The following is a 27,503-nucleotide window of genomic DNA, read 5'->3' as shown; positions in this document are numbered from 1 at the left end:
TATATAAAAACAACAGAAGTCTATGGAATGACCCCATATATGTGTAAATTCCACATAAAGCACGCCCACCCCTATACAAAACCACGCCCGACAATAACCAGAACATTCACAAACCACGCCCATCAAACAACTCCGACCGCGTACACATAAACGCATAAACCCCGCCCACCGGTCTGACTGCCAGTCCGAGAGTTACTACAGCTGCAGACCGGTTCCTCCTTCATCGTATATTTATGGTGTTCTGGCCAACGTGACGCGCAACCGGCCACCAACGATTTACATAGTCACGGCTGATCGTCCTGGTAAGTAGATCGACATCATGGTGACAGCATGTGGCTGTAATGATATCCAGCCTTTCATATCCCTACAGGTGTAGGTTTCACATGACGCATCAGAAATCTTGTACTGTGAGTTGGGTGCCAGTTCAAACATCAAGGATTTTCCTCAGCTGGAAAGAGTCGCGGTGCTTAAAAGGAAGCTTTTGAGGTGTTTGGACATCATGGCTGTATCTCAACAACTAGTGAGCCACCTACATAGATAATACGTACGGGCATTATAGGCGCAGACAGAACCGAAAACGCAGTCTAGGTAGGCAGCTCAGTAGGTTTTGAGACACAGCCTACATTCTGGACATGGCGTTACTTTGCACAATAAGAGCACAAGTAGTGCAGTGCAGTCACACACACGATTCTTAAAGGGACAGTTCACCCCAACATCAAGATTTGTCAATGATTTACCTCATGTCCTGTATGACTTTCTTCTGTGGAACATGTTTGGCAGGTTGATAGCCTCAGTCAGCTTTCACTTTCTTGGCATATTTTTCTATGCAATGGAAGTGAATGGCGTTGTCATTCTACAACATGATGAGGGTGAACAATCCCTTTAATCTGTTTTACCTTTTGCAGTCAGTGTGCCTGATATGATTTATATTAGATGGCAGATCTTATTTTAAGAAGGTTTGTCCCATTATGGTATGCCCTGTTACTCATGTGGGTGAAAGGTGAATGCCTCCACCTCTATTGTTTATAATGCAGAGTGTGTTTTGTAGTGTGCATCACATCAAGTACATGACATAAGACTTGCATATGACTAATTAACTCTTACATAAATCTGAGAATGATTTTTGTGTCACACCTTTAAACAGCACAGTGGCAGTGAGTGAGGGAGGTGAAAGACAATAGTGTGCCCGTGACAATGTCTGCAGACAGAGAGCCTCCTGTCACTGCTAAACTCCTTCACCTCATGTTTCTCTCCACCTTCTGGGGAATGCAGATATGGGTCACCTTCATATCAGGTAGGTGTGGACACTGTTTTATTTTTTGGCAGTGATTGCAAATGATGGATTAATGGAATGATTGTAGTGTACATCAAACCTTAAAAGTATATATTTTAAATCATTTACTTGAAGATAATATACTGTAATAATAGGCCACTTAGGTGTACTTAAAGACAGTACACTTTCAGTTTCTTAACACACTTAAGTACAAAAAAAAAAAAATAGTGCACTTTGTAATAATGTCAAATTGAAAGTTTTAATTTAAAGTTTAGTTTTAGTGCTTTAAAGAAGTGCACTTGTGTTGATTAACATACTAAAGCACATATAAAGCACTTCATTATCATTTTATCTGTTATTCAATATTGCTTCAAGTTAAAATATTTTAAATTTACTAAATTGCAACCTCGTGATTACAAATGTGTAACTATATTTCAAAGACAGTAGAAGTTAGTTATGAAATTATACGAAGATGTACTACTCAAGTGGGTCAAAAAGCACTCTAAAGTTCAGCTAATTGCATTTAATATAAATTTAAACTTTATTTAATTATAAATAACGTAGTCAAGTGTCTGAAAACATCACATTCAGTTTACACCTAAGTATATTATTTCTCTTTTTAAAAGTATGCTAAGTGAACTTCTTTTTCACAAGGGTAGTTTTATACATGAATATATTCATACAAATTTAAACAAGGTTTATAATATGCACAGTACTTAAGGTTTACTTGATTTTTGTTTTGCTCAGGCTTTGTGATGGACAACCATCTAAACCGACACACGTTTGGCTTCATCCAGAGCCGGCTCTTCCCGTTTTACCTGCATATCGGCTCAGCCTGCGCTTTCTTCAACCTCACCATCTTCGCCATGTACCATCCCAGCAACATGCTGGATGACAGAGAGGCCTTCCAGGTATTCAGAACAAAATGTTCCCATATATGTGAAAACATGTTACTTAAATAGTTCATCTAAAAATGATGGTCATTCTGTATAACTTCCTTTCTTCTATTTTGAAAAACGTGCTTGTCGCATTTATCCGTTCAGTTACAATAAATGGTGACTAAAGCTTCAAAAAGGACACAAGATCAGCATAAAACACTTGAGGATGATATTTATATGTCTTCTGAAGTCATGTGAAAATTGAGAGAGACTGATAATCTTCCCTTCTATTGAGCTGAAAACTGCTGTGGCTGAATCTTTGTTTCAGTGAATTGAACTTGAACTGAATCAATCCGATTCATTAACAAATCACTGGTTTTGTGAACTGGCTCAGCTGATTTATTGACTAAAAGTTAAAAGAATGATTGATAAAAATCTAGCATCTGTACTTCTCTCATGAGTTCGTGAATGTTAAGATTTAAAATATGGTTCTCACACAAAGCTGTTGTGTGCTACAGTATATACTTCTGAAGCCATAAAAGTCGACTCGCATTCAATGGGCCTCATTCAAGAACCTTTCGTAAATATGAGTAAATTCAAAGTAATTTGCGTGTAAAATGGACCTTCCCTAAAGCTCTCCTCTGGATTCACAAATGCTTCGTAAACATCAGATTTGATAGTTAAACGTGTGTATGTTAATAAATTCCACTCATTTGTTAAGTAGGGCACGATTGCACGCTTCATTCACAATTAGCATAATCCCCGCCTATGAATTACAACTACGTAATTTACATGTTCAGGAACGAACTTCCGGACTCCCTTCTCAGATTTGGCTCCATTATATTGCATAAATGCAAAACAGACCATATAGGCCATATGCCTATGAATAAAAATATTCAATTAACGTGTGTCCATCAAAGAGTTTTTAGCCAGCTGAAAAAATGCCTGGTGATCTTCTTAAAATGGCCAGCTGGTGGCGCTTGAGAGTGCTTTGGAGGCGCAGGGATTTTCCAGCTGAGACTCTTGCTGTGGTTGCTGTGATTTGGAATATCCACGGCAGTAACGTGTTAATCTCATTTTGAGCAATGTTACTGAATATATAAATGCAGTAACCAGCGATATTAACTTTTCCATTGTTCTGTGTTTATACAAGGAGGGTGGTTGGTCGGTAGTATTTGTCCCACCCCTCCTCCACTGTGATTGGACGTCTGGGTAAAAAGTGATTGGCTAGCTGTGTTTTACCCAAAGCTGAAGTGTTTTCAACTCTCAAAAAAAAAAAATGTATGGAAGCTTGTTTCCGCCACTAAATAAAAAAGGTAATTCTGACTTTTTTTCTCGCAACTGTGAGATTTATAAAGTCAGAATTGCGTGATATAGTCGCAATTCTGACTTTTTTCTCGCAACTGTGAGTTTTTATCAAGCTATTCTGACTTTATATCTCACAATTCTGACGTTTTTTTTTTATTTTTATCAGAATTGCAAGATATAAACTCAATTGAGAGTTATAAAGTCAGAATTGCATGATATAAGCTCGTAATTCTGATAAAAGAAAGTCAGAATTGCGAGTCAGAACGGCTTTACGAACGATTTACACAAAAATTCGTTCTGCTTGTGTTTCATGAATGAGGCCCAATACTTTTACGATGCTTTTGTGCCCATTCATTATAATTGCATGGAAAAGAGCGGCCAGCACATTCTTCAAAATATCTTTTTTGTTAAATGGAAAATAGTAAGACATACAGGTTTGTAATGACATGAGGGTGAATAAATGATGATTTTTGGGTGAACTAACCTTTATGATTCCACCGGCTTTCTGATTTCTCCCCAGATCTTCATTTATTTTGTTTGTGTGACTGTGGCGGCAGTAAATGCCCAGTGGTTTGGTCAGATGACCTCCGAAATCATGGCGGACATGCACCTGATTGAGCAGGCCTGTGGATTGGGTCAGGACATCGGACTCTCATCCAATCGGGAAGCTTACGCCAAGCTCTGTGAGACGGACCACAAGTACAAAAAGCTGAGTGGTCGGCTGTGGCTGTATCACCTGCTGTCCTCCCTCTGTAACCTCTGCTGTATCATATGTAACGGATACAGTCTGTATTACCTGGCAGAAAACCTCACCACACTCTGATGACCTTCCTATAATATAGTGGAGTTCTACGCCCATAATGCAATTCAAAACCTTCGGTTAGTGTCTGTGTGACTCCGGCAGCGACGACCTGCTCTCAGGTACTGGATTACTTCCTGACAAATCTGGTCATTCTTGTAATGGATTGTCTTTTTTAATCTTTGTTGTGCTAATTTTAGCATAGATATATGGTGTATAGAGAATATTTTTTGTAAATGTTATAGATAATGACTGTGCATATTTAAATTTAAAAGATGTTACTCTGCATGCTTGAGGAATGGGGAAAAAAATGACACGCGAGTTGAAATGAACAAAAATGGGAAGTGGAATTATATTTTCAAAACTTTTTTTTTTCATTCTAGAAGTCGTTATGGCACACATTTTCTGTTTTCTAAACAAAAGCAACCTCACTCTATCACAAAACAAATTAATTTATCAAATTATTTGATTTCTCTGTTTCAACAGCCTTTCCTCCTGGACTGATCACGCACAATCTTTCACTGCACTTCTGCATTTTAACACAATATGCTAGTTATGCTCTCACCTGAATGCTGAAATAGAGCTTAAATAAAATGCACCCAGCACCAGTTGTACCACAGATTGTGGTCATGCATGTTATATAAGAATTTTAAAGGCACAATATGTAAGATTTTTGGATTCAAATATCCAAAAACCACTAGAACAATGTTATATATTTTGAGTACTTACATTAACCCAAATGTTTCCAAAAATGTTTATTTTCAGAGAAATAAGCCATTTTAACCAGGACACGGACCATGTCCGTGCGTCGTCTATCAATCATAGACATCATACCTGCGTTACCCTTGATTTCTGGTTTTATTTTGTAGAAACCATGGAAACATCAATTTAATATATTATGTGTTTTAATAGACAGGTGAGCAACTGTTTGGATACATTCATTGACAGAAAACTAATCATGTTATATTGCTCAATTGTTTAAATCTCGTTTTCTTGATTTACAGCGAGTACCATGTTTTACCATGACTAATATCGATCTAGCTTACTGCAGTGTGCAACAAGTGTCTCATAGCAGCCACCGAGTGAACGCAAAGTAGCATTATAACAACTTTTAACACTCAAATGTATCTAATATGATAAACAGCGCTGCGCTACCCCACATACGCTTGACCGGAAGAAGCGGAAGTGGCGACTGCGACATAAAAGCTCCACTGCTCTCGAGCCGTGTGTCGCGCTCGTCTCTCATTAGCAATCGCTCCAGCAGCCTTGTCCGCTCCAACACCCTGCTTCATACTACAGTAATGTTAATAAATCTTTAATACATTAGCTCATCCACGAATATGATTTCTGTCAGATTCTTTTCCACCGGCTGTAGACATGAATAAGCGACCTCTAGTGGCGAAAAATTACATATTGTGCCTTTAATGACTCTCAGCTGCCTCACAAACAAATATTCTTATTTTGTATACAGTGTAGTATTTATCAGTGCACTGACTACAGCTGTGACAATAAATATATATATATATATATATATATAAGCATAAAATATATGCTTCTTGTCAAAAGTTTGGGGTCAGTAAGTTTTATTTATTTATTTTTTTAAAGAAATTAATACTTTTATTCAGCAAGGATGCAATTGATCAAAAGTGACAGTAAACAAAAAATTTCTATTTCAAATAAATGCTGTTCTTTTTAATCAAAAAATCCTGAAAAAATATTAAGCAGCACAACTGTTTTCAACATTGATTAATAATAATAAATATTTCTTGAGCAGCAAATCAGCATCACATGATCATTCAGAAATCATTCTAACATGCTGAAGACTGGAGAAAATTCAGCTTTACCATCACAGGAATAAATTACATTTTAAAATATATTAAAATGGAAAACAGCCATTTTAAATTGTAATAATATTTCACAATATTACTGTTTTTTTTTTCCCTGTATTTTTGATCATATAAATGCAGCCTTGGTGAGCAGAAGAGACTTATCTTACCAATCTTTTTCACAGAATATTTATGTCAGCTTGGTTCATGAAGTGTGTTCAGCGTTTTAAAACGAGGCATTGTTTCATTTATATTTGCTCTTAAGAGACATTTACAGATGTAGATGCTCTCTATCTGAAACCATCAAATTGACCTTTGTCATGACAGGTTCAACAGAAACCAGTTTATGTCCTGTTTGACCGCTTTCGCACACTGTGCCTTTAACTTTTACAGGTGTTAAGCAACAGCAAACCGGACTACCTTGGGTGTACATGACACATTATGTGTTTTTTTTTTTTTTGTGAATCACACGTGATGTGCCTCACTAATGTGTTAGTCATATAAAATTGTGTGTATTCAGATAAAAAGCACTATTGTTATGATGGCTACACCTTGCTTTTGGAATGTAGCTTCTGTGTTCAGTCGCTTTACACTTCTGCTGTCTGTCCATCATATTTGTGTATCAGTTACTGTACAGTGCCTTGCAAAGTGATATCTTCCATTTTTAAATGCTGTATGACGGTGTCCAAGATGCTGGTGAGGCTTTGGGTTTGTCCCTGTAAATAGGGATTGACTATATGTTATCAATGCAAATGACCTGGCAGCTATAACAGCCCCAGTGAGCCTGTTAATGATTATATTTAGTGTTAAATATCATCTAGTATAATATGGTCAAAGGAATGAAATATAGAACAGTTTTGTGCTTGTATTGTGTCATTGAAGTTCCATGGAATTTTAGCTGAAGTTTCATTATTTCCTGGGTATTAGATGAAGTAGTAGATGAAGAAAATTGTGCATTACCAGTTCCCCAGCTAACATTCTCAGAATATTAACTAACGTTGTGTCAAGGTTCTCTCAAACATTCTTCCAGTAACATTAACAAAACGTTCTTTCAAAGTTATCTCGACTTTAATAATGTTCTGAAAATGTTAGCACAAAAACATTATTTATCATAGAAGAAACGTTTAGTTGGACATTCATTTAAATGTTGCATACTTGTTTATGTTGGCAAAATGATCAAATGGAATGTTCCCTTAATGTTCACATAACCAATAAAAAAACATTTTTAAAACATTTAAAAAACTGGATGTTATGAACATTCAGAAATAAAGTTTTTTTTTTTTTTTTTTTTTTTTTATAATTTAATGTGAACGTTAGCATGTTAGCAAAACATTCATGGAACGTATTTTTGTTAGCTGGGTCTGTCTGAATAAAAGGTAATAAATCCCTTTATGTAAAGCTGAAGTGTGTCTTTTTGGCATTAAACATCACAGTGGAAGTTGAAATGTCAAAACAACCTTCTGTTTGTTCCATTTGTAATTTGTGCAGAATTTACACGTCATCTTCAAGAATGAAGACTAATGTCTGAATCTGTGATGAATGTAAAGCTGTTGCAGTTATATATGGAAATGGGTTGAATGTTTATTTGTTTTGTTTTTTTTCAAATAAATTGTGTTTAGATTCTTATGTTTTTTGTTCTCAACAGGCCCACACTGTAAATGTAATGTCAAGGAGACCTTGTACTTAGTTACATATTTTACTGGTATCTAAATGCAAATATATTTTACAAACAACTACAAAAGAACTAAAATAAGAACATGTTGAACATTTTGTAAATATAGGAATATTTGTCACTTCAGTTCTGGTCCCAGATGCTGATTGTGCTCATGTGACTGAAACTGATATTTATCGCCATATATATGACCATAAGCAGGTAATGCACATTAACAGAGATATCAAAAGCAAAACAAAAAATGTTGATGTTGGATTTGATTTATACCAGGTCCCAGAAATGTTTTTGTTTACAGATTTCAAGTTGGCACCCCTAACCAAGTCTAACATTCGTGTACATTTACAACCTGATCTCAAGAGAAAATGTAACTATTTAATGAGGTGACGATTTTGTATGAATTCGTACGATGTGATTCGTAGAAAAACAAATTAACAGAAGTTGCGATAATCTTTTCTTTCATATTGTGATGTACAGTACTATGCAAAAGTCTTAGGCCACCATTAGAAGCCTTTTTTTTTTTTTTTACATTTTGTGTACATATTTTCTTTATTCTCTGTTTGTATCTTAATAAAGAGACCAAAAAATAAATATTGAAGGTCATTACACCATTGCCAAAACAACAATGCTGGTGGTGGCCTTTTTTGCACAATATTGTATATCAGAGTGAAACAACTTTTCGAATTAAAAAAAAAAATTAGGGCGGGACTTGATTTTGTCCATGTGGAATTGATTAGATGGTTGTGGTTTGCTATTGGTCGATCTCATGTGAGTGACAGGTTGCCTCGCCCTCGCACCAGAAAACACATCATCAGAGAAGAGATGTTGCTGCAAGAGGGAGGGGAAGTTATTTTGATTATAGATTACAAGGGCACATAAATTATATATATATATATATATATGTGCATGGATAAATTATTTATAACGAATCTGCAATATTCCATTAGAAATAAGAATAGCCAATTTTGATTTCATGGTGACTTTTAAAAATATAAAATCTTAACGATAAAGGTCCTCCCTAATCCTAACTGTAAGCAGATTATTTAAAATTGTGCAAATGAGATGCAAATTTTTAATTTGCAAATTTGCCAAAACGCAAAAGTTCTGAAATGCCATGAGAGCGAGCTGGTCATAAAAAAAAAAAGAAAGCTGCCCACTGCTCTGGGTGTGTTAGTCCACGGTTTGCAGTGTGTGTGTGTTTACTACTCACTACTTCTAATATGTATGCAGTAACTGGATGTGTTAAATGCAGAGGACAAATTCTGAGTATAAAACATTTAAATAAACTCATTTTGTGCCATTAAAGTGGATAACAAAGTCTCAGACTGCACCCAGTGTTAATCCTGAAGCCAGGATAGAGCGGTTGAGCAAACACAGTCCGAATTCTGTGGATGAGATTCATTGAGTCTGTGATGCTGTAAAATGCCAAAATCCCGGCCGAGAAATCTACATAAACGCCAGTCCTGTGAGCCCACTGCATTTTGGGAATCTTAGTTTCCCTTCCACCGTGCCAGAATGAGTAGGTATCCTCAGAGAACACCAGACTCCAGGACTGGGCGTTGTGTCCAAATGCACACTGGGTGCTCTTTCCTTTCCTGCTGATGTCCTCATAGGACACGGCGATGTGCACGGGACCCTTCCCGCTCCAATCGACCTCGAAGTAACAACGGCCGGACACGCTCTCTCTGCACAGGACCTGGTAATAGCTGTCAAACCTCTCTGGGTGGTCAGGAACGGACAGAGATGTTTTGATGAACGTCACCTCTCCACTCTCTGAGCAGACGCTGAGGTTTCTGTGAGCCGTGTTCAGGTCTAGAGTCAGGGGACCCGAATCTGAAATCCAGAGACGCAAGACATGAATTAACTTGACAGTTACTTTGTTGTCGATTGCACTGATTTCTGTTGCATGTGCGTGGGTGTGTCGGTTACTTACATTCCAAAAACTGCTCCCTGACTTTCGGTTCAGGGGTGGGAATAAACTTGAGGCTTGTCACTAATAAAAAAATATATAATTAGCATTTTTAACATTCATACTTTATTGTACAATTATACTTCAACTTGTTATTACATTTATAATGTTTGGAATACTTGCATGTATTCACTGAATCCGGTATGAACTAGATACTGACAATTATTCTATATTAATAGTAAGAGAAACACACTTTATAAACATTTCAAACAATACAATATTGTCGTCACATGACCTCATCATATTTAGCATTCAGTTGTCAACTCATAAATAAGAAGTTATTCTTCTTTTTAATTATAAATTCAATCATTTTTCATTTAATTTGTAAATAAATAAATAAACAAACACATCATTTCATTTTCAAAAGATGTCATCACATGTGGCATCCAGTTATCCTCTGGTAAATAAGATGTTTTAATGTTATTTTAATGTTAAATTCAATGGTTTTTATTCCACTTGTAAAAAAAATAATAATAATAATAAAAAACATTAAACAAACAAATCGACAGACAGATGAATAAATAAAAACTAAAAACAATTATTTTATGTTAGTTGTTTTAAACAATAGATTGCTATGCAACATTGTCACTTGACCTGCATCACATGCATGTGACTGGCATCCATCTTGGAAATAAGCTTTAATTTTCTTTTTCATTTTTAATGCAATCTTTTTTTTTTTTTAATTTTGTAAAATAAACGAAAAAAAATCTTAATGTAAATTAGACTTTTGCCAGTATTATCAAATAATGAATAAAATCAGATTCTGGTTCTTTTGTCACGTTGGAAATGTAAGATCAAGTCAAATGGAGTGCATTGTGGGATTGTCTGTTGTAAACTGCCTGTTTTGTTAAAGGTGCAGTAAGCAATTTCTGAGAAACACTGTTAATATTTAAAATCAACCCAAACAGACACGCCCCTCCCTTCATTGCTCCGCCCCCAAAATGCACAAACACACAATGCAAGAGTGGATGTCTCTTTATCATAGCTGAAGCGAAGCAGAATAATGCTTCTCCAAAAATACAGTTGAAGATGATGAACTAACAACAAGGAAGAACAAAAAATGAACATACAGTACACAAGAGTATATACAAGCAGGAGTTGTTTGTTATTCACCAACAGCACACCAGCTCCAGGCAAACAATGACACTCAAAACTGTCCTGTTACTAAAGCTAACATTACAACAACAGCATATCTTGATCTGTGAAACAGCAAAACCAATGTTACTCAAATATGGAACAGAAAAAACGCAACCTTGGCGTCTGTTTTCAGGCCTTCATGATTGGCTCACTCTCTCTCCTCCCCCATCATGGGTGGAGACGCCCCCTACTGCTGATTAGCTCACTCTCTGTCCTCCCCATCATGAGTGGACACGCCCCCTACTGCTGACTGGCTCACTCTCTCTCCTCCCCCATAATGAGTGGACACACCCCCTCCTGCTGATTGGCTCACTCTCTCTCCTCCCCCATAATGAGTGGAAATGCCCACTACTGCTGATTGTCTCACTCTCTCTCCTCCCCCATAATGAGTGGACACACCCCCTACTGCTGATTGGCTCACTCTCTCTCCTCCCCCATAATGAGTGGACACGCCCCCTACTGCTGATTGGCTCACTCTCTCTCCTCCCCCATCATGAGTGGAAATGCCATCTACTGCTGATTGGCTCACTCCCTCTCCTCCCCCATAATGAGTGGACACACCCCCTACTGCTGATTGGCTCACTCTCTCTCCTCCCCCATAATGAGTGGAAATGCCCACTACTGCTGATTGTCTCACTCTCTCTCCTCCCCCATAATGAGTGGACACGCCCTCTACTGCTGATTGGCTCACTCTCTCTCCTCCCCATCATGAGTGGACACACCCCCTACTGCTGATTGGCTCACTCTCTCTCCTCCCCCATCATGAGTGGAAATGCCCCCTACTGCTGATTGTCTCACTCTCTCTCCTCCCCCATAATGAGTGGACACGCCCCCTACTGCTGATTGGCTCACTCTCTCTCCTCCCCATCATGAGTGGTGACTGGCTATAAGTGTATTGTGCTTCTCGGGCAGATCCACTTTCAACAGAGCTTCTCAGAAATCACTTACTGCACCTTTAAGTGTAGTATATGACTAAGTATTCTATGCACACTGTATACTGCAGGAACAGTAAGAATAGTATGCTATTCCAAACATATTCATTTGACGACTCACCTTTTTTCGATAATTTCTCCAATTTTTTCTGGCCTAGATCCTTAATGTCTTCACTCAGAACTGTGAGTTTTCTTGACACCATCTCAAAACAGAAGTCTGGATTGACTAGAACTGCAGGAGATGTCACCAACTCTGGCAGACTACACAGTGTTTCATAACTCTGAGGGTAATAATGAAATAAACTCTTAGACCGAAATCACAGATGACAAGTACTTAGCTGCCCAAAAGCGCTGATGTTACCTTGAGGAACTGAGTTTTATCATCAAGGCGTGCAATCGTGTCGTATTCAGCATCTCTCCTCTTGAACTCTGCGATCTCCTGCTCTAGTTTCTCCATAAATCCATGCGCCTCATCTAATTCCTTCTGCTCCTTCGCTTTGATCATCTCTGTCACCTCGAAACACAGAGCTTCAATTGCCTGAATCAGCTCACTGAAGATCTTCTCCGTATCCTCCACCGCTGCCTGGGCAGAGCTCTGTTTGACAACATACAGAAGCAGAGAAGTGATGAGTCCAAGACTGTAAAACCTTTCTGCCCATAATGGGTCTCTTACTTATAAGTTCATAACCCACACCATCCTGCTTCTCACATCCTCCTGGCAGTAATGGACTCACCCTGAGGGAGAGTACGGCGTGACTCAGATCCTGTAGCTCTGTTTCGCGCTCCTTTATGACCTGCTGGCATCTCCTCTGTAATTGCTTAAGCTCTTGCTGCAGACCAGAGATGATACACACATAAATAAACATTCATATACCCTCTTAGAAAAAGAGGTTCAGTTGGGTTTCAGCTCAAAATACCCCACAGATCATTTATTATACCATGCTGTAAATGCCCATTTTTGAGTATAAGGAAAAACATGCTGATTTCGTGCATGTATCTTTAAATGCAAATGAGCTGCTGTTCCCCGCCCCATTTTCCAGAAGAGGGCTAAGCCTGTACAACTCGTGCCTCAGATACTCTGCCAAAAAATAAAACATCTGTGTGGTTTTGATTATCATCTCTATCGCGGTCATGCTTTTGTGACACCGCAGTTCTTCATCATCATGAAAGTTTATTATTTGCATGTGTTTTAAAGCAATATCAGTTTAAACTTCTGATATATAGTTTTCTGAGCGCACACATCTGAAACACGCACACAGAAAGCTGCCTGTCAGACGGCACGTCCTGAGTTCTCTATCATGTCTTATTGCACTTAAACTGTCAAATACAAACAAGGTTATGTCATTAACAAACAACATTCACATAAACACAGTCGGTTATGTCTGTGAACATAAATAGCAGGGAAAGAAATCGCATGTGTATATTAGGTCTGTGTATTAAAGTGACAGCAGCGTAATATACAGTACCTACTGCTGTTAATATGAACCGAACAACAAAAGAAAAACATAAAATCACTCACCGCTCTTGACTGAATAACTTTGGTAGCTTTAATAAGAATACATTTCTTACTTGAATGCTTTGGCGAGGAGATAAACATGGCGGACTGTGTACAGCTCACTGAGGGGAGGAGCTAAGCTTATAGGGCAGAGTCCGTCAGCAGTCGTGGGCGGGGCTTCTTACATAAGAGTAGGGGGAAATCTGAGATGGTCCTCACTGCAGAACACGAGATCCAGGGGGCGGGGTCTAGATCCAACTCCTATACATATCTCTAAACCTACCCCTCTCCACCCCCTGGATCTGGATCCAACTCCTCCCACTTTACATATCCCTAATCTTACCTGTCTCCGCCCCCTGCTGGATCTCGTGTGTTCTGCAGTGAGGGGCTGGAACCGCTCATTTGGAGAGACTGTTTATGATTTATGGAGATTATAATAAAAGGAATGGGTGGATTTTTACCATTATAGGCTGGTTGTTTACATACACTGTGGACACACATCTGTGTTCAAACACCTTATAAAAGTTAATTTTGCATAATAGGTCCCCTTTAAATGATTGCGTAATATATCCATGTTTAGGCTTAATGTTTTTTTTTTGTTTGTTTTTTTGTTTTTCTAGTGATAAAGTATATTTACGAGCTGTTTAATTCATAAAATTACATTAAAATAAAAAACAAATTAAAACAAAATTAATATAAATCCATAACATTATCTCAAGATGGGATCCCCTAAAAGGTTACATATATAAAGCGGCTGACAGAACCCTTTAAGGTTCTACATACAATAACTTATTGTTGGAACACACCTCTTCTGTGTTGAACATGTTTTAATTTCTGATTAACATTTATTTTGATGTATTTTAAAGCATAACATCAAAAATAAAAAGATCTCCTTTATCATAATGAAGAAAAAAGCCTAAATAAAAGAATGAAACTCTTGAATTGTTATTGTAATTAGGAAAAAAATAAGCAGTGAAGCAGTTTTGTTAAAATAATATATATATATATACCTATGATTTCTGAAGGATGATGTGACACTGAAGACTGGAGTAATGGCTGCTGAAAATTCAACTTTACCATCACAGGAATAAATTACATTTACTAAATTAAATTAAAAAATATTCAAATAGAAACAGTTTAATCATTTAAAACTTATTTTTTTAATAAAATGTATACTTGTGTTATCTTTCTTTAGGCTAAATACTGTGTTTTTGAGGCTCAATGTATATAAACTACTGATCTTTACCAGTTCACTACTGACTTATTCATGAAAGTTAAAAGAAAAGCTAATCCTCTTATTAGGACAAGTTATTACAAAGTTTTAGCATCACATTTAAAGTCAGATGAGAAGTCAGACACACCTCACAGAACATGACGAGGTCCTGCTTTTCTTTTGCAATGTCTTCATCATTCTTAACTCCAGGTATGGTGTGGGACCGGATTCCAGTATGTCTCAGTTTCTCAACAACTTCAGCAAACAGCGTGTTTTTGTTAAGTGCAGGTCTCGGGGAGAAAGTTTGCCTACACTCTGGACAGCTGCACAATTTCCTCTGGTTCTTCTGCTCCCAGAAGCTCTTAATGCACTCCATACAGTAGTTGTGTCCACAGGGAATGGTTACGGGGTCTCGCAGAAGATCCATACAGATGGGACAGCTGAACTGCTCCTGGTTGACAAAAATACCAGCGTCTTCTTCTGCCATATCTTACAGTTAACGTAAAAGACAGACTGTACAGCAGCTCTGTGGAGAGAGTATGGCATTTGCTTAAATGTGCCTCCCACTAGTGACTGTATGAGGTTGTAATGGGAGGAGTTCATTGTGTAATGTGTCACTGTGGTCATGTTTCAGAGGAGTCACAGGCTTTATTAAGTCATTAGATCATTGTTGTTGTTGTTTCGAAAAGAGTATTTTAATATTTACTTCATAAAGCACTGACTCACAGCTTCAGGTACACAAGTAAATCTTCTGGAAAGATGATCCAGGGATCATGGTGGTTGTTCCAGTGCGTGTCTGTTCATGTCCACTGATGAATGAGTGCGTAATGACTATGTTTCACAAGATGTTTTCTGGATTGTGTTTGCACTAGGTCTATTTATTCCAAATGAAGAGGGTGTGGATTTTTGATAAGTAATGTGCACAAACATATAGGGTCTATCTATCTATCTATCTATCTATCAAGCTTAAGGGGAGTTAATCAATATGTATTGCAAGAACTTTATAGAGTTTTAAGGCATTCCTTTTTTAACCTGCTTTAAGTGTTGGAATAAATGTTCAAATCATTTTGAATGCCAAGAAAACTTTGCAATTTGTGAATTATAAGGAATAAAGATTGTGAATGGATAACAGATAGGCACGGTGGGGATTATACATCTCTTATAACCATAATTTAAATATTAAATTCACTTTAACATACCGGGATATCGATGAAATCAGCGTCTTTATTATATTTCAAGCTTTTGTTTTTCTTTTATTTTTATCACTGACAGTAATATCTACGCCACACTAGAGGCCGCTCTTAACATAACCCACTGTCGTCACTACCGGTGAGTTCTAATGGGCGGGGTGTAGCGGCCCAGACGTTTTCTCTTATTGGTCAAGTACAATGTATATAAATAATAATGTTCATATTTTAAATATCCACTTTTGAAATATCAATTTATTGGCTATTAGTTTCTCAGTGTGATCATTCAGGTGCAAATTATTGTTCCGACCGCCGCTGAAGCAGCGCATAGACACGTGGTAACAGTTACTTTTCTCCGCGATGGTCAGGATGGACCAATCACAGTCGAATGTAATTACTGGTATGGCGTTTCTAAAGTAATTTTATAGAAACTACTGTGGCTGACTTTTCTGTTTGTTTGTCAGATAATAATCATTGATGTGAGCTTGTTTATACTTTTATACTTCATAGTGTACATGAATCGTTAATAACTAAAAAAAAAAAAGGTTCACGGGTTTGAATGTTACTCAATGGGCGATTGTGCTTTTTGAGCCACCAAACACCCCTCAGAGGTTATTAGTAACATTTGTCGTCGCATGGTTCGTGTGGTGCGTGCAATTTTGTCTCAGCGCCGATGGCAGCGCACCCGTCTTCCATTGGCTCATAACAGAAACTGAGTGAATGAAACAAATACAGATTTCATCTTCTGCTCCACTTCTACACAATCTGTGACATAAGGCAGCGCAACATACGCAGGTAACGGTCAAGCCTTTCCTTTCATTCTGTTAGAGGGAGCTGTGTGTTTGTGGCAAATCATTCTGCTGCTTTGTTGTTGATGTTTGACCCGCCAAGTGTTTGTCAAACTACAAATGAGTTTATATACTTAAACTTTTAGTCTTTACCTTGCGAATTTAGCACCTCTGCAGAGCTGTGGTCAATTTTAATAACGTCCTTAAAGGTCCACATATGTTTATTAAAGGTTTAATTATTGGACTAGCCCAGTTATGTTCTCTGTTCATTTTTCTGTGATCCTTTATGTCATCTTTTATGACACAAAAAGTCATAATTTTGACAATTTATGTAATTTATGAAATAAGTTGAAATTATGACTCATAATTATGACATACTAAGTCATAATTATGAGATTAAAACGTCAATTATTGTAAATTATATAAATTATGACTTTCTTTCATAATTATGACAGTATGTCATAATTTTGAATTATATCATAAGTATGATGACTTGTGTCATTATTATGACTTTTCATCTCATATATATGACTGTCATAATTTCAACTTTTTATCTCATAATTTACCAAAGCATGATTTTATTTCTTATGCAACTTAACAGGTTGTAAATAAAGAGCATCGTTCCTAACAGACTTGAAATAAAAGCTTACATTGGGGCGTCAAAATATTAAAAATGTCAAAAGTTGTTTTAAAAATATCTTTCGGTTTATGTAATCAAAATCAAATTAATAGTTACAGAGGTTTGTTGTTGTTTCACATCAAAAATAATAAAAACCATAAAAATAATTTTGATATTTATATATTTATAAATCATAATAAATATTGTTTTTAATGTGAGTTTCAATTTTTTATATATATATATATATATATAATATAATCAAACTTTTAAAATGTAATTAAATATAACGAGAATATGCATTTTTTATTTTATTTTTTTGTCAAAAAAGTGCTGCACAACAAAGGGTTATATATTTATATCAGTCATAATTTCTTTAAACCAAACCTTTTATTTTAAGCTGTACATAGGGCCGTAATAACATTTGTTCACTTTGTGAGAGTATGAATGGAAGAAGGATATCATTCCAGAATTTCCCAACTTGTAAAACTAGTTTTAGGACACGCCTCCTTTTCTAGTAAAGCTACATTTACTTACAGAAAGAGGAAGTGCTTTAATCTCATTCTCTGATTCTGTGTATGTCTACTGGTGAGTACATTGCATTTTGGGTTGTTTATAGGTATACTTTTTTTATTTTCTAGCTGTGCAGCAAGACATTTAACCCTCAATGATTGTGCGGCAGCTGATGTGTAGGGGTTTGACCTCTCACCTGTGTGCGGCAGTCAGACTGAACTGGAACTCTCCAAAGATGGCCAGACCCAGCTCAAGTAGGACACTAGCACTTTTAAGTGGATATTGCTGAAAAGATTTTTGGGGATGTTGTGTTAATGCCTGTGAACTAAATGGTATACAATTTATATTTATTTGCAGATTTAACAAAATTTCGTGAGGAGTTTGCTAAAGCGAAGCACATTGCTATCATTACGGGGGCTGGAGTGAGTGCAGAGAGTGGTGTACCAACCTTTAGAGGACAGGGGGGCTACTGGAGGAAATGGCAGGCGCAGGTAACAAACACACATGTTGGATTTTCATGTTTTATGGGACTTTCCATAGACATAATGATTTTTATACTGTACAAACTGTATATTTTATCTCCTAACACTAAACACAACCCTTACAGAAAACTTTCTGCAATTTTACCTGAACCACATGCAGACACACACACGCAGACACACACACACACACACACACAGACATTTTCAATGTATATCTGTAGACAATATACAAAAGAAGGTAAAATATTTCCTGTAACAGCAAGCTGTTTTAGCAACCTAATTACAATATATGACTTATACCAAGGTTTTTCAAACTTTTTTGATGCTAAGCACCCCCAAATATGCTGAGGGACGCCTTGTGAGGGACACTGTTGATATTATAAAGACAGCTGTATATCAATTTATACTGTGTGAGGAAAATATTAAATGTAATAATATTTAGATAGTTAAATTAAAAATGTTTCCAAAATAATAATAATTAAATAACAATCATCATACTAAAACAAATTGTTAAAATATTATCTGAATATATATTAATATATTTTTAAAATATTAAATATATATATATATAAATTATTTTATTTTTATATTTAAAAATGAAATTTTATTTTAGAAAAAATATTTAGAAAAAATAAATGATCAGAAAGCAGAATAACAAAAATAAAATTTTGTGAATGTAAAAAAAATACATTAAACATATTTAAATTCTTCACACATAAACTTTGAAGGATCTAAAAAGACATTTTCCACAAAACAAAACAAACAACAACAACAATATGTGCTTGAGGCTTGAGTAACCGCGTGAGTATGAGTAACTAAGCTCTATTTCACAACATAAATAAGCCTAAATGCACTTCTCAATGAAGTCTTCCTTCGCTGTGTAAAACGCCTCATTGAATCTGTGAATCATTGAAGACTTTGAAAAGTAGTGGAAAAGGTGCAGTAGTAGGTTACCTGTTGTATATTAAACTGCATGACTGTTCTTTAATTTATGTTTCAGAATCATATACAAATAGGCCTGTAAAACATAGTTTACATGTTGCATTGTAAATAATGACTGTAAACTTTCAACATTTGTTTGACAGATCTGACAAAATCTGTCAGGCTTCCATAAACGGTAACATACTGTAGTCACAACATATGCACGCAAGTAAACATTGATAATAACGAAAATGTGTGTATGTATATATATGTATATATATAATATATTTTTGGGATGTGTAACTGTTTATTGGTATTCATTTAAAAGGACCATCTCTTGGTTTCTCCACTTCTTTTTGTCTTTCAGGATTTGGCAACCCCTGAAGCTTTCTCTCGAGATCCTTCATTAGTATGGGAATTTTACCATTACAGGCGTGAGGTGGGTCACACATTACTGACTAAATGGCTACCAATATCATAATGGCATTTTTTCCTTTCAGTGATCAATTCACTGTAGTATTAATTCATACATTTGATAATGTAGTAAAATAAAAATATCTGTATGCATGTTTTGCATGCTTACAATTGCAGTGAGGAATCTAAAGTGTTTATTTCTGGGCCTGAAATTAAAACAGCATCCACATGAGGGTGGAGTTGCTTCTGGAAAAATAGTTCAATTATAATTTGCATGCTTGCTTTTTTTTTTTCTATTTCTATTTCTATTATTAGTTATTCAGTTGTAGGTTTCCATACCAGTGAAATATCACAATACTTGAAACCAGCTTTGATACCACAACAAAGCACAATTTGCTTTTCTGTAAGGTTAAATTATACAAATTAATTAATTGATTATATTATAATACTGCAACTTTTTTTTATAATACTTTCAACATCACAGGTCATTAAGTACCTGTAGATATTTATACACTGGAGCTGCAATTAAACAGCTAATAATATAATTAGCATTAAAGGGGACCTATAATTCCCCTTTCACAAGATGTAATATAAGTCTCTGGTGTCCCCAGAATGTGTCTGTGAAGTTTCAGCTCAAAATACCCCACAGATCATTTATTATAGATTGTCAAATTTGCCCCTATTTGGGTGTGAGCAAAAACACGCCGTTTTGTGTGTGTCCCTTTAAATGCAAATGAGCTGCTGCTCCTCACCCCCTTTGTTGTGTGTTCTCAGGGCCAGGGTTTATGTAAATTTTGGGGTTTGTGATGTCACCAACCTGGGAAGAAGCTCATTGTAGTCCCTACCAGCCGTTTGTTGTAGTCCTTAAACAGAGAATTATTTAAAATAAAATATCTCCCTTTGCATTGAACTTTGAGCGTCGTAACTTTGCAGATGTTGTTTATGTTCAAACAGCAACATTACACACTAACTAAAGTTAAAAAAGTGAAATCATAATCAAGGACCCCTTTAAATAAAAGTTAGTGTTTGGTTGCATGCTAATAACATATTATCTGCAGGTAATGCGCAGTAAGATGCCGAACCCAGCACATCTGGCGATAGCGGAGTGTGAGTCCCGTCTCAGCCAGCAGGGGCGCTCTGTTGTGATCATCACTCAGAACATCGATGAACTGCACCATCGTGCTGGCTCCAAACATGTCTATGAGATCCATGGTGAGACAACGGCTACTCAAACCAGGACTGGATCATGTCACTGTTATAGTACATTTATTATTAGCTAAAATCTGAAAAACAGAACTGAAAATGTGTGGTCATCTATTTGGTGGGTGGGGCTCTTGTCCTATCTTTCTAAACAATCAATCCTTCTAATTGAGGCTCTTCTCTTCAACTGATCTCTCTCTTTTCTTTATCTCTCTAGGTAGTCTATTTAAAACTCGCTGCATGAGCTGTGGAGAAGTCAAAGCCAACCACAAGAGTCCAATCTGCCCTGCTCTGGAGGGGAAAGGGTAAAAGCTCATGCAAACACATCATTATTTCATCAAATATTTAAATCACAAGAGACTGCACTCTCCTTATATGCTCCTTATTCATAAGCCACGTTTCCACCGAAATTACCCGAACAATTTCTCCCAGGAACTTTTTTCCCCCAGACCTGTTGCTGTCTGTGTTTCCATCGCGGTCTAAAGTACCGTGAAGTTTAGGCAGATAAGTCCGGTGACGTAGGACTGTGCATGACTTTCCAGTTCCCGCTGGACTTTGTCCTCCGCATATTAGCTTAATAAAGCCTGAACCTCGTCATCGGTCCATCAGTCGTAATTTTTAAACTCCATTGTTGATTCGAATAGCAAACAACTCTTACTGCATGCCCCGCAACTGACTTTTAAAATGGTGGTACTACCTCGCGAGCAGGGACTTCCTGAGGTGGGAACTTCATTTAGACCTTGGTCTCTGCAGTCGAAACACCCCAAAGTCCCTAGTTCCTGGAGAAAGTTCCTGCGGTGAAAATACGGCTATTAAGCTAAATCACACTAAATACAGTGTGACGTTCTGAAACGCTTAACATGAAAAACACTAGTCCCTTAATGAAAGATCACATTCAATATAAACCTTATTGAAGATGCATACTATATATACAGGTGAGCAGATGAGCCCAGAATATGAATGCAACATGCTAAATGGTTGTGTTTTCTTTATAATGGTTTTCTTTGGAAAAAACGCTTAATGAGAAACTGCTTGTTGTGTTTATATTCTGGGTTCATCTGCTTGCCTTTACATAGTATGCATCATTGATAAGGTGTATATTGAAATTGGTCTTTTAATATCACTTTTAATGTCTAACTACATTAGTACTTAGCACAAACCTGGTAAAAATAACTGGTGGGCAATGGAGGAAAGCCTTGTTTTGCCCACATATTTTGTTCCTATAAGGGTGTGACGTCAAGTGAAAACTATGAATTGTCTTTTTTTTTAATCCTCAGAGAGCCTGACCCCAAAGCCAAGGATGCCAGAATACCAGTAGAGCATCTGCCCAGGTTTGTGAGTGTGTTCATTGTTAAATGCAGATCAGTTAAACGTGATAATAGGTCAGAAATTGCGGCACCTTGTGAAATACAGCTATTTTGGGTAAATATTTAAAGGGTTAGTTCACCCAAAAATGAAAATTCTGTCATTAATTACTCACCCTCATGTCGTTCCACACTTGTAAAACCTTCGTTCATCTTCAGAACACAAATTAAGATATTTTTGATAAAATCCGATGGCTCAGAGTGGCCTGCATTGACCGCAAGTTAATTTACACTTTCAGTGCCCAGAAAGCTACTAAAGACGTATTTAAAACAGTTCATGTGACTACAGTCATTCAACCTTAATGTTATGAAGCGACGAGAATACTTTTGTGCACCAAAAAAATAAAATAACTTTATTCAACAATATCTAGTGATGGGATATTTCAAAACACTGCTTCATGAAGCTTCGAAGCATTATGAATCTTTTGTTTCGAATCAGTGGTTCGGAGCGTGTATCAAACTGCCAATTAAAATTTTTGGGTGAACTAACCCTTAAATAAACATAGTTGTGTGGAAGTCTGCAAAACCTTTTGCATGGGTTTGTTCAGATTTTATTCAGAATCTGAATCTGTTTTGCATTTTTTTTTTTTTTGTTTAGTTTGCAAGGAACTGAAAATTACTCTACCGTTTAGAAATTAATACTTTTATCCAGCAAGGACAAATTAAACTGAACAAAATAACAGTAAAGATATTTACATTTGTTACAAAATGATTAATCGAAGAATCCTGAAAAACTCTTTAATGGTTTGTACAAAAACATTAAGCAATTGTTTTCAACATTGATAATAATAAGAAATGTTTCTTGAGCACCAAATCAGCATATTCATGCTGAAAATTCAGCTTTGCCATCACAGGAGTAAATTTTACAATATATTCAAATAAAAAGCAGCTATTTTAAGTTGTAATAATATTTCACAACATTACCATTTTTAACGTATTTCTAATCAAATAAATTAAGCCTTTCTGAGCATAAGAGACTTCTTTCAAAAACATGAAAAAAAATGTAGTGTAGTTGCATTATTAACTCTTAGTCTGCTTTCACTAACAACTTTTAGGAACGTCACCCGCTCCTGCCTACAAATCAGGAATTATGTCCTGTGCCACAACAAATCTCAGATGCTGCTGGAATGCAGACCTCTAGTTTACTTCACTGTAAACATACTGTAAGGCTGTTTAATGTAGAGAGGGAGAGAGGGTAGCCATGTAATACGAAATTAGGACTGACAAAGGTAGCTGGACTTCAGGGGTAAATTAAAAAAGATCACTATAGAAATGATTTAATCAAGCTTTTGAGAATAGTAACACTTTTTCTCCAGTAGTGGGCAGCATATATCCATGTGTCTAATGTTTCATGTTCAGAGATGTTAGTTTTGTACTTTGTGTTTGTAGGTGTGAAAGGAGGGGCTGTAACGGCTTGCTGAGGCCTCATGTGGTTTGGTTCGGAGAGACTTTAGATTCAGATATTCTCACTGCTGTGGAGCAGGAGCTGGAAAAGTGTGATCTCTGCTTAGTGGTGAGTGATCACACATGAATGCATAAAATTGCAGAACCTACTTATTACAGAACCTACCTACTGAGCTGTTTACCTAGAAAGCATTTATGGGCATCAAGACTGTGCCAGAAGTTAAGCTGTAACATTATTACTTTATTTTGGAGAAATCCAAAATTAGCATCACATCACATGTATTTTTAGCTTACTGAAGTATTGTGCTGCTAGCTTAGCAACAGACTAACATCAGACTCCACCAGAATCAATTAGCAGAGATCAGTTCTAGTCAGAGATTATGTTAAGTAAAGTTTCATGAGCCTTCAGTATGCAAAAATTGCTTAATTTCAGAATGGACAACACTTCCAGTGAATCATATGTTGATTCAGTTAACTTAATTCAGTGAAGGATTCATCAGACTGATTCCTGAAACCAGTATCATGCGAGGAAATGAATCATTTAAAGAAGCTGCTCAAATGAGTCATTTGTTCATGAATCGGACTTCATGTGAGTTTGTTTTTGCGTGTAGTCTTCACATGTATCTCCTCACATACTATTCTATAAAAATCGAGTACATTTTGATTTCGGTTAAAACATGTTTGTTTTTAACTTTCATTGCATGAAACACTGGCATAACCTGAATACAAATGATACTCTAAAATGTATTTTCGCCCCCTTCCAGGGCTTGACATTAACGTTTTTGCTTACCAGCCACAGTTGCTATTGGTTTGCCAAAGTTACTAGCCACTCAGCATTTTCATTGGCCACAATTTTTACATTGATACCATGGGGAAAAACTGCCATTTAGATATTTTTAATATTATCTCATAATTTGGCAGCAGGTATATTAGGCTGCTGTCACTTTAAGATCTGACGCACAGGTCCATTATACTGTTACACATGTGTTTTCTTTCTCAACTGCTTACGTTCACTTAAAACAAACTGTGTTTACGTGAATACTCACAAAGGCCGGCATTTGTCATTATTTTGTGTGTATTTGACCGTTTAAGCAGCGAAAAAGAATTTAGTACTGAGAGATGGCTTTATTTGTGCACACTTGAACAAGATCTGCAGGAATGAGTAAAATTATGCACAATCCCACAACAAAATTCAAGCTCTGTAACACCAACAATATTCATCCGGATCAAATGAAACGAGTGAGTGAGGGGAGGAGGGTTTGTGTGTCAGAGAGATGAGAGAGAAAGAGAAAGAGCAGCTGGTGTTGTGTGTCTGTTCTGCGGAAAATGAGTATTGGAAGTGTTTCAGATATTTTAGTATCGCTATGTATCGAAAAATCTATATTTTTGTGATAGTTAGAATGCCGCCTAAGAAGGAAGCTGCCTATGTAGGCTACAAGACTCACTAGGTTTTAGAACAGAGTGTCTGCCTAAAACATTTACTACAAAATCTCATCAATTCCAAACACAGGTGTGTGTATTTTGACACATTTACATAAAGAATTTGTCATCTCCAACTGTATTCTGTGTGCGTCACATTGTTTTCCTGTCTCTAGGTGGGGACCTCCTCCATAGTTTACCCAGCGGCCATGTTTGCTCCTCAGGTGGCGGGTAGAGGAGTGCCTGTAGCTGAATTCAACATGGAGTGCACACCTGCTACTGAGAGCTTTAAGTAAGACATACAAATACACAAACTACCTCTTTACATGAGTCATAGAGATGCCTCTCAGTCAGCCCATTTAAGAGGAAAACTCATAGCTGCTCTAGCGCACACAAGCCTCCACGTGCGCATGGACTTTGACGTCTGTCGCATTTGAGCAAACACTGAGCCATAGATTTCACAAAACAAATTGAACACCTGCGTGTGGTTTATTTGAGATGTGTTTCTCACCAACAGATATCACTTTGAGGGTCCTTGTTGCACCACACTGCCTCCCGCCCTGGAACAGCACAAGAGCGAGGCCATATAAGGAGAAAGAAGGCATGACCCATCCGTTCATGCCCACTGCATTTAGCACTTTAACTGAGAGCACATGAACACGCGCTGGGATTGGTTCATGCCTTCATGTGATTGGTTTTCCTATGTGTGCTGTGCTCATCTATGAAGATTTACAGCAAAATTTGGCTGAAATTAAATTTTAAATAATGTCTTTGCTTGGCCTATGTGGCAGCAGTTTTGTGAAAGTTGTGTTTTTTAGGTTCTTAGTAAATTTGTTCCAGTTGAGTAACTTCTGGGTAGATCGTTTACGGTCTTCCCACAGTCTTGGACAACCTGGAAAAAAATTAATTTTATAATTGTAATTTACAGGAAAAGTCATGGAAATTGATAGTCTTGAAAACTTATGGAAAGTTCTGTCATGAGTAAATCCGCTGTATCATGATCCACTGTAAAATATTTAATCATCTAGAAATAACTGGTTAGAAAAATCATGGAAATTCGTTGGTCAAATGTTGTGGGAACCCTGAAAGTAGGACTAGAGACCAGTGAAATGCATTTATTTTGATTTAAATGACCATAAAATAAAGTATTCAAGGGCACATGAGCCTGATGATTGATTATGACTGATTTTGCTCTAAATTCTTTGGTTTAAGTTAGGTCTAATTGTGATTTATTTATTTATTTATTTTGCCTCCCAGATTCAAAAAATTGTGATTGCGATTCAGAATGTGATTAAAAAAAAAAAAAAAAATTCTAGGTTTGCTGTATTTATAATAATTATAAATTATTAAATGAAAAATAGTATTTAAGAAAAATAATATATTTTACTTTACAGTACAAATATACAAAAAAAAATGACAATACTAACATTTATTTTGTTGATTTTTCAGATATTGAATTTAATTGGAGCATTTGCCATTTGATAATCACATTAAACTATAATTTAGATTAATAAGCTATAATTTTGATTAATCGTTCAGCTCTAGTTTTTTTATATGAAAGTTGGCTGCAAAATGTAATGTAAGTTTTTTTTAAGTTGTTGATTGGCGTACCGTATGTTGCAGAACGATGATTTGTTTTTTTGTCAAAGTCAATAGGCGAGTTTGAGGGAGTGAGTGAGTGTGTGTGTGTGTGTGTGTGTCTGTTTGAGCACATGCACCCTGTGGCATCGGGTCACCTTGATTCTGTCTAGTCCAATGCCAGATTCCATGATTTCCAGCTGGAAATCTCTCTCCCTCTCTTTCATTGTACAACCAAGCAGCAGAAAAAAACACATTTTGTTTTTCACCTCCTGGTCCAACTAGGGTGTTCTGCTTACCTGTGTATACACATTCACCCTTACATGTTAACACAGGACTGTGGAATAATGCTGATTGAGTCGCTTGACTTATTTGACTTACAAATGTGCAACAGAATGCATGTTTGTGTTTAAGAAATTGAATGTGTCTTCACAGACTGACACTGTTACTAAAATGCCTTTTTGGTATTTATATGTGTGAGATGGGGGGTGGTGGTGGTGGTGGTGGGGTACGTCTGTGTTTGTAAATGATAAATGAGTGTGTAGTTTTGAGGTGTGTAACCGATCGCTGTTGGTGTGTGTGCATTTGGTCTCCTGGAGAGACTGTGGCTCATTAGTTTCTGAGGCGATGAGAGAGGTCTGCTCCAAAAATAACACACACCATTTCCTGTCCATTAAACCACAATTTCACACCAATCTGAGCTTAACGACGTACGCGCGCGCATGCACAATAAATATCTCCCCTGACATACGCTTAGCCTCTAAAATCCTCTGAGACCCACAACATCAATCCTACACACACGTACACGCACGGTCCCATTAAATATCGATTTCACACCAATCTGAGCGTCTCCCCAGTCTGGGCTTGTCGGAGGACAGGGATAGAGCGATGCAGGGGAGGGAACAGGAGGATAGGGATGGAGTGATGGAGAGAGGGACGACGCAAGTGGGAGAGACGTATAGAGTCCCTTTTTTTTCATATTTTGCCTATTTTTTGGATTAATTCCCGGATAACTTATTAGAAAATCTACGCAGTTCCCACATCATTGAAAACCGGGAAATAACAGGAAATTAAAAATGATCATTTGTAGGCCTGGAAAGTCATTATTTAAAAGTCAT

General features: G+C 36.8%; 3 protein-coding genes across 4 annotated transcripts; 2 read left to right on the top strand and 1 right to left on the bottom strand.

The window, feature by feature from the left end:
• The first annotated feature begins 142 nt into the window (after positions 1 to 142).
• si:ch211-121a2.4 (transmembrane protein 205) lies at positions 143 to 7,710 on the top strand. Of its 2 annotated transcripts, XR_007926791.1 has the most exons (5): positions 143 to 302; positions 1,145 to 1,294; positions 2,021 to 2,184; positions 3,980 to 4,380; positions 4,745 to 7,710. XR_007926791.1 is itself a non-coding variant. In XM_051874828.1 (4 exons), the coding sequence occupies exons 2-4, from the start codon at positions 1,195 to 1,197 to the stop codon at positions 4,280 to 4,282; spliced, it is 567 nt and encodes a 188-aa protein (XP_051730788.1). In that variant the 5' UTR covers positions 143 to 302; positions 1,145 to 1,194; the 3' UTR covers positions 4,283 to 7,710. The 2 variants fall into 2 exon arrangements, 1 of the variants encoding a protein (XP_051730788.1); XM_051874828.1 differs by having other exon boundaries at positions 3,980 to 7,710.
• ftr85 (finTRIM family, member 85) lies at positions 7,356 to 15,325 on the bottom strand. Its single transcript, XM_051874814.1, has 6 exons — positions 14,648 to 15,325; positions 12,526 to 12,621; positions 12,153 to 12,386; positions 11,913 to 12,072; positions 9,687 to 9,746; positions 7,356 to 9,586 (listed from the first exon to the last, which is right to left on the bottom strand). Exons 1-6 carry the CDS (start codon positions 14,984 to 14,986, stop codon positions 9,054 to 9,056), a joined length of 1,422 nt encoding a protein of 473 aa, XP_051730774.1. The 5' UTR covers positions 14,987 to 15,325; the 3' UTR covers positions 7,356 to 9,053.
• Positions 15,326 to 15,874: 549 nt separating this feature from the next.
• On the top strand, positions 15,875 to 25,983 carry sirt5 (sirtuin 5). Its single transcript, XM_051874822.1, has 10 exons — positions 15,875 to 16,481; positions 17,732 to 17,857; positions 17,961 to 18,094; positions 19,374 to 19,445; positions 20,479 to 20,632; positions 20,838 to 20,925; positions 21,898 to 21,951; positions 23,374 to 23,497; positions 24,984 to 25,099; positions 25,325 to 25,983. The coding sequence occupies exons 2-10, from the start codon at positions 17,758 to 17,760 to the stop codon at positions 25,395 to 25,397; spliced, it is 915 nt and encodes a 304-aa protein (XP_051730782.1). The 5' UTR covers positions 15,875 to 16,481; positions 17,732 to 17,757; the 3' UTR covers positions 25,398 to 25,983.
• Positions 25,984 to 27,503: the final 1,520 nt, after the last annotated feature.

The sequence above is a fragment of the Ctenopharyngodon idella genome, chromosome 20 (genome assembly GCF_019924925.1).
Source record: "Ctenopharyngodon idella isolate HZGC_01 chromosome 20, HZGC01, whole genome shotgun sequence".
NCBI lineage: Eukaryota > Metazoa > Chordata > Actinopteri > Cypriniformes > Xenocyprididae > Ctenopharyngodon > Ctenopharyngodon idella.
The sequence above is the reverse complement of the archived record's forward strand: the minus strand, read 5'-3'. Positions and strand labels throughout refer to the sequence as shown.